The sequence below is a fragment of the Poecilia formosa genome, unplaced genomic scaffold (genome assembly GCF_000485575.1).
Source record: "Poecilia formosa unplaced genomic scaffold, Poecilia_formosa-5.1.2 Scaffold309, whole genome shotgun sequence".
Classification (NCBI taxonomy): Eukaryota; Metazoa; Chordata; class Actinopteri; order Cyprinodontiformes; family Poeciliidae; genus Poecilia; species Poecilia formosa.
In genome coordinates this window covers 446,592-459,999 of record NW_006800248.1, presented here as the reverse complement: position 1 = coordinate 459,999, position 13,408 = coordinate 446,592, and the positions used below count along the sequence as shown (strand labels likewise).

The following is a 13,408-nucleotide window of genomic DNA, read 5'->3' as shown; positions in this document are numbered from 1 at the left end:
AAATCATTTTCAAGTAATATAATCATAGAAGAATAATAATGCAAGAACACATTCTTCAAGATCAATAAACTTTATATTCCAGCTAATATTTCATGCTGGAACCAGGAGACATTTTAAATATTCAAAGTACATAACCAAAACAGAAAAAAAAGGAATTATGAAGTCTTTGAAAACAAAATTGTTCTTAAAAAAAGGGTTCTTTAACAGCAAAGCACCAGACTGAAGACTTCTGTCATTCAGTTTTTGGTAGAAAGCGAGAGAGAAAAGAGAAAAACAATAAATCATGTAAATGGAAATTATTGAGCTTTAATTTTATCATGCAATTAATTGATTCATTACGAAAGACGTAGTATTATTGGAGATTAAAATAAACTGACACATGGCATGGAAGACCTACCTAAAAAAATTTGCCAAACATAAAGCATTAGCTAAGTAAATTGTATTATTTTATAGCCAGGATGGCAAAATTATATTCATAAAGAACAAGAACACAAATTCAAACATAATTACAAATGTAATTGCTATATACCGTAATGTTCTTTTACATTGCTGGAGCGTGTTTATATAGTAGTAACATTTTAAAAAAAAGAGACCAAACATCTTGCTTCTAAACAGGCAACCTGCTAGGGATATCTCAGCAAACAGCCCAACAAATAGCTGAAAAGGTCAGCTCCTACTGCAGAGACTGAAATCTGATCTAAGAGGGTCAGTGAATGGACAGCTCAGGAGCACAACACACCTACTCATAAACATTTAAGATGCCCAGGCAAGGGGAGGGAAAAAAAGAGAGAAACATGGAAGGAAAAAAAAACAGTCGAAATGGTAACAGATGAGCCCCTTAAACAAGGCCTCCTCTCCAAGAAGCACGCAAATGAGGTCATTACTTCATTGCTTTTACTGCTGGTGCTACCTGATAAAGCATATCTGACCAAGGCATGGTACGGCTCTGTTTACAGAGGAAGGCTTATGAGCAGAGCCCGGCTGGCTTCACTCAGAATCACACACGGAAGGATAAGCTCCGTTAGAGCCTTAGCGTTACTCCTGTCCCGTGACAAGAGCAGCAGCATCACTCCGCCTCCACGGTTTTAGCTAGTTGAGAAAGTCCAAACTGACAACCAGGACGGTGGAGTGAACTGACAACCGGCCGTTAAACGGCTGGACAGCGGTAGAAAAGCTTCGACTGAACAGACTAAATGTAAAAAGAAGAAATGCTAGTGCACCCTGGGCTTTGTATGAAATGAGCTACAATAAAACCACAGTCGTTATTTTAATTTCTGAGATTCAAAACATAAATTTGACTACGGAGAAATTATTTATTGACACCCAGGTAGCAGTTAATTCCACTTTTTAATGTCAACGTACTCAATTGGCGACGGAGAAAACTGTAAAATTATGACTGGTCTTCCTTCTCTTTGGGCACGCTAACTAACGTTAACATCAACAGTTAGCGAGCTAGCGTCAGGCAATTTCAGTTAAATAGTAGCGTAACACTAGAGCCTAGTCCTGAGAGGTCGTTTAAGGAATACCACTAGCTCTAATGACTCTTCAATGCACTGTTATGTTGCGATGTCCGAGCGCTGGTTATACCACAGAACAGCCAGTAAGTTAACTTGCTAGCCTGTAGCTGCGGGAGCTAGCCGCTCAGTGCGAGTGTTTTTGTTATGAGATGGAGGGCGGACCCCGGGACTGAGGCCTCTGTCAAAACACACCGCGGACGAGACCACAGCCGCTTGACTCACCAGTCAAAGGAGTGTTGAGAAGTCCACGGCCGAGGATTTATCCGAAGCCAATGGAATAACTGAAGAGCAAAGCAATCTCCAACAAATACGCATTCGTCATATCCAAGCCAAAGCCCCGCTTTCAATACGTCCCCTTCCAGCGCCGAGCCTCCGTCGCCATCGCCGCGAAATCTCCAGCCCGACAACATACGTGCCGGCGACGTTATTACGTGAGAGAGAGAGCAGACGTGAGGGGGCGTGGCTCAGAAACACCACGCGGTACAATAATGTAAACACTGTCATTACTGCCAAATTACCGCAAAAATACTAAGTGATGGTGAAGCATACAGTTCACGGTCTAGTAAATACAACAACGTCATGTCTTGAAACAATTTTATAGAGTTCTATAGGAAAAAAATATTTATCTTTGCATCCTTTTTATGAGAAAATAAATACACAACACAGCAGGTCTTAAACAAAAATGTATTGACTGATGGCTTACATATGCAATTTATTTTCCAAGAAAATTGGCATACCATTGACCATTCTTTAACATCTGATAGGTTGACATGTGAGGCCTTACAGTTCATTTTAAACATTTTTGGAGCCTTAATTACAGGCAACCTTTAAACAAATTTTCTTTGGGACAAACCCTCAGTGCCAGAGTTGTAGCCACATTTTTTTTTAAATAGTTCTTCCGATCGTCTACATTTTGCTTGCTACTTTCTTTTTAGTGACTAATGTCAATTATAAAGTAAAACTATTGAGTTTAAAGTTCATAATTAAAATCTAAGCTAGGCTTTTCTTTCTGAACTCGGTTACAAACAGCCCCACACAATAAATTCCTCTGCAAGGAAAAATGCATGAAACATATGATATGGCACAAAATAACCTTAATTTAAATATTAACCAAGAATTCTTGAGTTCCTGCTTTCGACAGATTTGTAATGATTCTGCAAGTCATATAAATCAGCTGCACCATGCATGGACATTGCTAATGTAAAAAGGACCTTAAGTCCGGATTCACCGTTCCTGTGTAAGAAGAATAACACAAAAAACAGTCTATATCCCCTTGTCATGTGACCAGAATTAATTGCATGCAAAAACAATTAGATGATGTTTACATGAGAAGATCACGATCAGGGTAAATACATTTCTTTTCACGTGACCATGTTAATATGAAAAACAATGACGTTTTCTCCATAAGAAAATCTAATCAAATCTAATCAGAGTATATTATGCACAGAATATGGTTGCTGGAAAAGCGGCACAAAAGCTTTTCCGACTCCGAGAGGAAAATAAAACTGTGTCGTTGGAGAGCAAGTCTGCTGATCTTAGAAAAAAAGCAACCCAATAAGCCTCCTTCTGGTGCTTCCAGTCTGCGCTGTACTTTGACGCACATTTGCGTGATTAATTACAAAACCTGCATCGGTTCTCCAAGCAAACCGCGACTTTATATGGGACAGCTCAAACTCCAGTAACCATACAAGATCCACATCATCATTTATTGACGAGCATAACAGAGTCATTCTCTACACCACATGTTTATCATGATCACCATCACCGATGAGAGCAACCGTTTCAGTAAAGCTTTTAAAAGCAAGACTACCCTGAGAGAAGGTCTAAAACGTGGGCAAGCTTGCCAGACAAGAACTGGCTCGACAGAGTTTGGTTTATTAAAATCTGTACACTATCTCAATATATTCAGCACATTTTGTCCCGAGGATGTAGGGTTATTTTTTTTAATAATAATTGTGTAATATATAGCTCTACATAATACAATCCGAGTCCTCTGAACTATGTAGACATGTGCAAGTGTTTACTACCAAATCCAACAATACAGTAAAGGCAAGACTTGTGGACGCTAAGTAAGGATGACGCTCATACTGGAAAATTTCTCGGAGTTCCCACAATTATCAAAAATCTAAGTGCTGCAAGTAGTTCATACAGGAGGTATTGGATATCTAGGTAACTGTTCAGAGTATAAAATAGAGGCAAAATACATAAAGAACATCCTGCAAGCATGACAAAGAAACGGCTACAGACACAATACACGAGTGGTCAAAGATAATATGAGGGGGGTGCTCTTTAATATACTGTACTTACAGACTGAAGGGTTTTATGATGATGACAAGCATCATGCTTTCTGATACATCGAGCTTTAGTCGATGCACATCTCATCTCAGCAGTGTTACCGTTGGCCCACGTTGACCATGTTGCAGTGCTCGGCAGCTGTTCCATTAAAGTGTCATTTATTCTGACAACTGGGAGAGACCCGTTCAGAGGACGGGAACTCAGTCAGAAGTTACCCGTTAGGAGCATCTGTACACATACGAAGGAGAAAGTTACCACGCACCCTGCTTCATGTTGGTTCTCTGTGGAGGGAACGTTCACCTGAGCCACTAAACAGAGGCTCACTTCGCCCCTTCGCCATTTTGTAACTTGGTAGTTTTGATCGTTGTATACTCATTTTTTTTTTTTTTAACAAAACAGAGTTAGCAATTTGTTAATTTTTGTTAATTAATAACAGCGGATGAATAAATAATATATATTAGCAGGAGCTAGTTTAGTTTCAAAAGGAGGCTACATTTGTCATATTTCTTAAAGAAATTAACCAAAATGGGAATCGGAAACCCAAATACTTGAAAAAAAAAAAAAAGAAATAAAGTTTTCTGAAAACAATACAAATACTTTTATAAATCTGGCAGATTTAGATTCCATTTTCATCTTTTAATTTGAACATCATATTTCTTCTAGGTGAAACGTATCGCGTTTCAGAGTGGCCCAGGCTGGAATCCAACAGCGCATGTGTCGAATTTACTTTTATCATTGAGAAGGGTATAAATCATTTTTGACATGCCATTTATTTTGTTATTTTATTTTGTTTATTTATTTTTTCAAAAATGTTATCATCTAACTCTTGAGAGATAGCAATATAACTTCTCGGCAGAAAAAAAAACTGGTTTCAGTGAAAGTAAATTAAAATCTAAATCTGCCAGGGGTATGAAGAGATTTGAGTATTTTTCTGTTCATCATTCATGAAAACACTTCATACTTCTAGACACTGGCCAGGATGAGATTTTCATTTTATAACCTAAAGTAATAAAATAACATGGCTTGGCTATAATAAAACAAATTATGTAAAAGTTTTTATTTGCTCTTTTAGATTCCATGTCACAACTATCCATTTGTGACTTGAAATACATTTTCTGTAGGTATGAGAACAAAATAGGGGCTTTAACTAGGCCAGCTGACTGGCAGTGTGCAGCAACACCTGGGAGATGGTCAGCCCTGCTTCGTACCATTGGAAGAAAACTTATCACATTGTCTGGTGTCTTCTGGGCCAGAAAGAGCTTAAAGCGGCAGGTACAAATTAGTGGAGGGGCGAAGTGTCCTGTAGCCGACCCAGAGCGCTCCTCCTCTGCCGAGTCAAACCTGTCGTGGTTCATGTTTCTGTTTATGAAATGCATGATCGTAGCGTGATGTGTGTGAACCTAATCTGAGGTAAACCAAGCGCCGTGTGTCTTGGTCTGTTTACGGTCTGAGAACCAGTGTCTTAGAGGATCGAACAAGTCCGAAAGAAACTGTGTAAACTGAGCTCAAGTGAAGTGAAGCCTTCACTTTCAACCAAAAAGTACAAGGGAGAAACTGTAAACCTCAAGTATTCTTTAAATTAAAAAAAGAAAGAGAAAAATAAAATAAAACACTTATATCCTTTGTTTAACTTTTTTCCTTTTTTGCAGGCTTTTCAACTATTTGTTGCGTAACCTCTTTTTTTTTGTTCGTTTTCGCTCAAGTATAATCACAGGTGCCTAACTACAGAGGATAACAGGGTCAGGTGAGTACCATGCTACATCAGATTTAGAGAAGGCTATTGCAGACAATTCTACAACATGTACAACCACATTTTATACGTGTGAGTTACAAAGATTTCAAAACATATCACCAAGAAACTAAGTACATACAAGGTGTTGTATATTTAGAGTCTTAAAGGACTATCCCTCAGTCAGTAATTGGAATTCACGTTACTTGACTTAAACTGTCCAGTCTGACAGACAAAATTGGAAAAACTGCTATTCAAAAAGTAGCAAATTTGGTCAGTGTCTTTTTTTTTTTTTTTTTTCAAATAGTCATAGTGCTTTTAATGGCTTAAGACAGAGGTCTTTTTTTTAATCTCACCCAGTGGCAATCTTCAGAACTTCAGTGTACATTAAATGACACCATAGCTGCAAAAGTCTTCATGTCAAGTCCAATAAGTTAAAACAACAGCTAGCGCCGTCACATACATTTCAAAGTAGTATGCATTATCAAAAGAAAAAAAAAAAAAACAAAACAAACAAATCCATTTTTATACATTTTTTTTAACTCTTAAATTATTGTAGGAAGTTCAGCTTCGTGTTCTCCTCTGCATTCCTGTTTCCAGTCCAAGACGGCACTGCCTCAAGGAGCCAGGCTCCGCTCAGGTCCGGAAGCTTCCATCCAACCTTTCTTCCTCGTTGTGTGCAGCAACAGTCTTTCTGGATGAGACGCAGCAAAGCAGGCCCTAAAACTCCCACTCCAGTGTTTCTTCTCGATTGGCTGCCCTCTCCAGCCTGTGGATGATGTTGTTGAGGTTGGCCATTTTCTCGTTGCGTCTCTGAGTGCTTCTGTTGAGTTTGGGGCTTTGGAACGGAGGAAGCGGGTTAGCGTCCATGCCGTGGTTGGCGCTTGTCGCCTGGTTGGGCAACGAGGGCGATATGGGCGCAGAGGAGGAGGGCACGGGGGAGACGGACATCATGAGGCCGGGTGACGACGCGGCGGACGGCGAGTTCAGCGAGACCTCCAGGCTGCTGCGGCACGGCTCCGACGAAGCCTTGAAGCTGACCGGGTCAACGGGCGACTTCCCGGATTCTTCTCCATCGTACCTGGACTTGTTGGCTCGCTGCGGGCCATCCGCGGACGCCACGCCAAGGTGGAGTCCCTGAATCTGGTTGCATGCGCCCTCCTCCTGCATCGGGCTCTGGCCGGCCGGATGGAGCTCGCGGCAGCCTGAGGCGGAGTCTTCGTGCTCGGTTTTCAAAGGGGACAACGGCACGGTGGAGGGAAAACACTGCACTCCGACTTCTTTCTGCGAGCCTTCCCTTCCTTCCATGCTGTCCTCTTCCCTGTAAGTTGCCTCCTGTTTAACGTGAGGCAGTTCGTCAGTAGTGCTAAGAGGAAGGCCAGCGTGGGTTTGTCCTGAGGGCAGCAGCAGTCTCTTGTCCTCACCATCGGAGTTGGGGCTCCGTGTTACTGAGGGGGAGTAGCTGTTGGGCTCGGCGTCTGTGTCATTATCTGGAAGACCGCCCATCAGCACTTCACGCCTCATCCTGGACCTGCATGTAAACATTTTATTTAGAAAGAGTCTCTAAAAGTACAGACAGAAATATTGAAGTTTGCAGTGCCTTGCAAAAATGTCCGTACTCCCAAAACCAAACAGTTTTTATCAGTATATTGCCAAATTACATCAATGTGAAAAGATGTTCAATCTTGTTAACTTTAAGAAGCACTCATTGAATGAAGAGGCAGTTATTTAGTCATATTTCAATAGTTAGGTAGTTTCTCAATATGTTCTACCATAACTGGCCCTTTGAGGACATTCATGATCTTGATACAGTTCAAAATGACTTCGACAACACTGGTCATATCAAATCCTAATAAAATGCACTGAAGTTTGAGGCTGTTGTCAGACTTAACAATCCAAAAACCTCAAGAGGTGTGAATACTTTTAAAAGGACCTGTGTTTTATTCATATACTGAACAGGATAAATACAGTCAGCCTTGCCTGTAGTTGTGGAACCAGTTGATGACAGTGTTGGTTTTGAGGTTGAGCTGCGACGCCAGCATCTCGATGGTGTTTTGGGACGGGTACGGCTCCTGCATGTACGCTTTCCTCAGGGCCTCTTTCTCCTCGGCTCCCAGCACCACCCGAGGCTTCTTTACTTGACTGAAGGGACACAAGTCCAGCGAGGCGAGGGCCGGACTCACACACTCAGAGCGAGTGCTGGGCGAGTCGCTGTCAGAGCCAGTGCTCAGCAGACCGTACCGCCTCTTCAGGTAAGCTAGCAAACACAAACATCCACTGAGATTAGGCTACACAACCGGCACGCAAACTTCAAACCGTGAGCAGGTCTCGGTCCCCACCTTTCTTCTCCATCTTTTTCATGACTCTCAACTTCTCCACGTTGTGCGGATCATTGAGCCATAGCTGCATGCGGACAAAAGGTTCCCGGCCTTTCAGGCTGAGTTTGTGCCAAGGTTTAGGCCTGGAGAGCAGGTCAGACACCGACCCTTGAGTCAGACCCAAGATGGTCTCCCCAAAAAGTCGCTGGCCTGTCAAACCAAGTGGCAGATGTTGCATTAAAATGGTTCCTGCCCCTCCAGAGGGAATATCAGTAAACTCAGACCTACCAAGGTTGTTGTCTGTTAGCACCTCCTTGACCTTCTTGGTGATGGCGTACGTGTCTAGCTCTGGAGACATGGCCACCAACTCCTGGATTCCTAATGGGGTTGCAGGCTGATGCAGGCCCATGAGACTGGAAGTGGATTTCCCACCTTCTGGGTGGCTGGGCAACCCCAAGCCAAGGCTTTGAGGTTGCTGGTTCTCCTTGCTGCTCTCCAGTGAGAGACTGACCGGCTCAGCCACTGGACTCGGGTTGCTCTCTGCTGGACTAGGCGGTGGGGAGGGACAGGACTGGGCTGTTACGGGACTTTTATCTGGAATTAACAACATTTCATGCGGGTTACATTAGTATTTGTCTTCCTGCAAGGCAACTGCTAATGTCAAAAGGTTTTGTTAGTGCAGAATATAAAGTGGTTCTGATGTCGAACTTCCTAAACTATAAGGATGGATTCACACCCATCCAGCTTAGTCCTCTTTAATCAAACTCTTGGAATATCTGACAGGGCGGCCCAGATCGTCAGAACACTGGCGGAGCGAAGTCGTTCCTGATCACTCTGATTTTGAGCACAGATATCAGTGATTCAGAAACTGTCAGAACTTCCAAACCAAAGCCGACAATTTCAGCAAGTTTGTTAAGAAGCAGCTGAACACAAGACGTCACCAGAGCCTTTCATCAACATGGACTAGACCTCCATCATGTTTCTAAATAAATACAACTTTTTCCTCTTCATGATGCTTTTTTTGCCTTCTGAGATTTACACTCTGGAGCAACTTATAGTCCGGAGAATATGGTACTTCTGCATGTTGCCTGTGTGTGGGTCCTCACCTTGAGTGTGGCCCTGGTTGGGAGGCTGGCTGAGGCTCTGGCCCAGCTGGTCCAATAGCCACAGCTGCATGCGGATAAAGGGCTCCCGGCCCTTTTGGGTCAGCTTGCTCCAGGGTTTGGGACGTGACAGCATGTCACTGACGCTGCCTTGAGAGAGGCCCAGAACCTGTTCAGCACAAACAGAATGAGATGTCAGGAATACAAATCTGTCTTTGTGGCTCACCAGGCACAGACACTTCACTGACTTTACTATTACAGATTTTTTTATTCTAAGGACTGTATCACATAAAAGAGAAAACATGAAGGAATTTCCAAATTCCTCCTATTTTTGCATCAAAGTACATTGACCTTATTTTTATATATTAAAGTTGATGCCGTTGGTTAATACCTTTACAAAGAAAGATGGTGAAACTTGTGCTGAATATAGTGGAGGTGCTTAGTTTTGATGCATTTAATGAATATAAATAAAATTATGTTCACTATCTGAGTCAGCCGATCATCAGAAGAGAAGCCTCTTCTGATCGCAATGTTTGTTATTTTCATGGTGAAATGAAATCCTGGTGCTCTAAAGATACACAACTTTCAGTAGAGTGCCACTAGAGGGAGACAGTGTACCACAAATAATTTGTGCATTCTGAAGCCATTATAATTCATATGATTGAGAAGTAAACCCCAGAGCAAAAAATGTGATTTAATAACTCAAAAAAATAACTTCTTTGTTTTTAAAACTCCAGTGCACCTGATTATGTAAGTGTTTTATATCGTATTGTTAAATACCGTGATATATTGATCTATTTGAACATCACTTACTTAAAGGTAAAAGTTGAACCCACACACACACACGCACACGCACGCACACGCACGCACACGCACGCACACACACACACACACACACACACGCACACACACACGCATTTTTCAAGAACATTCTGAATATTAATTGATCTTCAGTGTTTTCACTGCAGTGTTTAAAACAATACTCTACAGGTAGACAATCCTCTTAATTCACAATTCAACATTTTTCCTTTGGTTCATTTATTCTGACATCATTTGCAGCTATAGAGGTTAGAATTAGGCCATGGGGAGCCCGGAAAAGAAAAACGTTAAAAAATATTTTCAAGTAAAGTTAATCTAAAAGGTTATATAAGCGGTTAGCATCTTACCTGCAGAGGATAACTCTTTTGGCATCTTCATTAAATATAAATCCAGATAAGAATGTCCTGGAGGACAAAGCTAATTGCAAGTCTGGAAGAGGCCAAGAGCGAAAGTTTTACTGTCTTAAGTCAACTCCACACTCAGGAAAATAACAGCAAAAACGTTTTCTGAACTTCTAAACTTTTATTTGCAGTGGGTGGTTATTTACATAAAAGTCAAAGATTATTTACACAGGAATATGTTGGAGGTGGTGAGCCGCCACTGCATGAAACACACTGAGAACAAAACAAATATAAAGTGTTTCTAGTCAGAGTAACTAACTGATAAATATGGCAGAGTGGAAATCTGTAAACATGTTGTCTGATTAAACTACTGTAATATTAAGCTTTTTGTACCACTTTCACAACAGAGTTAAACAGAAACTCTACATGTTCTCTTCTAAGGCAAATGTTTCATGTCTAACATAAAATGATCATCTGCTTCTAAATAAATGCAAATTTAACTCTGATGTAAAGGTCTATTAAACAGTGTTAAAGCTAATCACTGAAATGGTTTTGTTATCCGAGTTGGTTCATGACAGCAAAGTTTCACTCTGGTTTCGCTTCAACTTCTTGGACAAACTTGTTTTAGATTTATACTAAATGAAGAAACCAAACGAGTTACTCAACAGACATAAGATATTAACTTACCTGCCAACAACCTAACCTCAAAAATCACAAATTATACATTTAATTACAAAGTAATAGAATCACAATTGAGATGATCTAAAACGTGTATCATAGTTCATGGCAGTAATCAGTTGATTTTGATTGGTGCACCAATAAATATGCCATAATTTCCTTAATTTTGGGAGATTGGTCGATAATTACATGTTCAACGGATTTGATCCACAGATTCAGAGCCACTGTCCACTTTAGCTCTGCTCTGAGAGGACTGACCGATAGACTCACTCACCAGGTCACGTCTGTGTGTTAACAATACTGCCAGCTTAGCAACTTTGTTGCTATATCTAGTAACTTTTCAGACAAAAAAATATATACATTTTTTGAAGGGCANCTACAGAATAGCAAAGCATGGATGGTTTAAATTTGGTTAGTTTCTGGTGAATTCTTATTTAAATCAAGACAAAAGCTTCCCACTCGCATGTGGTTCTGGTGACATCACACAAGGCATAGTGCAAGTCCATTTGTAACCTTTTATTGCTTCCTCCTCTTCTTCACATTATGTGCTCTGTAGGCCAGTATTTTGTGCCAGACTTGAACACACTACAAGGATTTTTACCAAAAAATAAATAAAAAAAATCAAGCAAAAATAGAACAAATGGAGTCTGTGAAAAAAACCAGAATGGGAAGATTTTATTACAAAAGATCTTAACTGATAACAGTCAAGTTCAGGGATTCCCTCGGTGTATTATAAACCTGGCGGGCCACCAAGCTTTACTTGCCGCCCCACCAGACCAAGTGTTTTCTTATTTTAAACAGGGTTTTTTATACACCAGTGACACGAAAGACGAATTAAGCTAAGTTTTTAGCTGACAAATTGTGGACCAACTGCATCTGCCTGTTGGCCTCACAAGTTATTTCCAAAATATAATGTCTGCTCGTGCACATCCAAATTTTTTGTAACTTTTGACATTTTTTAACACAAAAACACAGTGCGCTGCAGGTGGACTGACCTAGTGCCCCCCTACCACCTCCAGTGAAAACGACCAGCTAGTATGACAGGCTTAAGGGTAAACTTAAGTATCACATGTAAACAAGACACAAATCAAAACAGTACTGACAAATCATGTAACTACTCAAGTTGTTAAATGCAGAATAAGGCATCAAACGGTGGCGAGTACACACAGAAACCAATCAGATGGAAAACAATTCAGCAGAACCAAATATTGTGTCTTGCAGACCAATCCACAGAATGCACACAGATAATTTGCTTTTTCTTTTTCATTTAGTGAAATCATGCAGCAGAAATCCAAACTTGATTAGCCAGCTGTGGACTCATTGTCAGAGTGTTTGTTAGAGGAAAAACATGGACCACTGTTAGCAACGTTGAGCTAATTCAGCTACTGGTAGGTTTGTCACAATATAACAAGTTTTGCTGGACAATAAATTGTCCCAGAATTTACTGCAATAAATGATAACATTGTTTGTTTTAAATCATTTTCAAGTAATATAATCATAGAAGAATAATAATGCAAGAACACATTCTTCAAGATCAATAAACTTTATATTCCAGCTAATATTTCATGCTGGAACCAGGAGACATTTTAAATATTCAAAGTACATAACCAAAACAGAAAAAAAAGGAATTATGAAGTCTTTGAAAACAAAATTGTTCTTAAAAAAAGGGTTCTTTAACAGCAAAGCACCAGACTGAAGACTTCTGTCATTCAGTTTTTGGTAGAAAGCGAGAGAGAAAAGAGAAAAACAATAAATCATGTAAATGGAAATTCTTGAGCTTTAATTTTATCATGCAATTAATTGATTCATTACGAAAGACGTAGTATTATTGGAGATTAAAATAAACTGACACATGGCATGGAAGACCTACCTAAAAAAATTTGCCAAACATAAAGCATTAGCTAAGTAAATTGTATTATTTTATAGCCAGGATGGCAAAATTATATTCATAAAGAACAAGAACACAAATTCAAACATAATTACAAATGTAATTGCTATATACCGTAATGTTCTTTTACATTGCTGGAGCGTGTTTATATAGTAGTAACATTTTAAAAAAAAGAGACCAAACATCTTGCTTCTAAACAGGCAACCTGCTAGGGATATCTCAGCAAACAGCCCAACAAATAGCTGAAAAGGTCAGCTCCTACTGCAGAGACTGAAATCTGATCTAAGAGGGTCAGTGAATGGACAGCTCAGGAGCACAACACACCTACTCATAAACATTTAAGATGCCCAGGCAAGGGGAGGGAAAAAAAGAGAGAAACATGGAAGGAAAAAAAAACAGTCGAAATGGTAACAGATGAGCCCCTTAAACAAGGCCTCCTCTCCAAGAAGCACGCAAATGAGGTCATTACTTCATTGCTTTTACTGCTGGTGCTACCTGATAAAGCATATCTGACCAAGGCATGGTACGGCTCTGTTTACAGAGGAAGGCTTATGAGCAGAGCCCGGCTGGCTTCACTCAGAATCACACACGGAAGGATAAGCTCCGTTAGAGCCTTAGCGTTACTCCTGTCCCGTGACAAGAGCAGCAGCATCACTCCGCCTCCACGGTTTTAGCTAGTTGAGAAAGTCCAAACTGACAACCAGGACGGTGGAGTGAACT

At 40.5% G+C, this 13,408-nt stretch overlaps 2 protein-coding genes across 7 annotated transcripts in view; both read right to left on the bottom strand.

Moving 5' to 3' along the window:
* mtmr3 (myotubularin related protein 3) overlaps positions 1–1,945 on the bottom strand; it is a 35,986-nt gene extending 34,041 nt beyond the window's left edge. For all 6 annotated transcript variants that reach the window (XM_007572852.2, XM_007572854.2, XM_007572853.2 and 3 more), the window contains exon 1: positions 1,740–1,945. The gene's annotated coding sequence lies outside the window, so the exon portion shown is untranslated. The remainder of the gene's footprint in view (positions 1–1,739) is intronic.
* A 242-nt stretch (positions 1,946–2,187) lies between these two features.
* LOC103152422 (homeobox protein cut-like 2) lies at positions 2,188–9,162 on the bottom strand. The gene is made up of 5 exons (XM_016661074.1): positions 8,966–9,162; positions 8,148–8,453; positions 7,881–8,069; positions 7,522–7,798; positions 2,188–7,072 (listed from the first exon to the last, which is right to left on the bottom strand). Exons 1-5 carry the CDS (start codon positions 9,096–9,098, stop codon positions 6,262–6,264), a joined length of 1,716 nt encoding a protein of 571 aa, XP_016516560.1. The 5' UTR covers positions 9,099–9,162; the 3' UTR covers positions 2,188–6,261.
* Positions 9,163–13,408: the final 4,246 nt, after the last annotated feature.

Coding starts and splice junctions, on each gene's coding strand:
- LOC103152422 (XM_016661074.1), bottom strand. CDS start 9,098: ATGCTGTCACGTCCCAAACCCTGGAGCAAGCTGACCCAAAAGGGCCGG. Junction 8,070..8,147: donor GCTAACAGACAACAACCTTG/GTAGGTCTGAGT, acceptor TTGGTTTGACAG/GCCAGCGACTTTTTGGGGAG. Junction 7,073..7,521: donor AACTGGTTCCACAACTACAG/GCAAGGCTGACT, acceptor GTTTACATGCAG/GTCCAGGATGAGGCGTGAAG.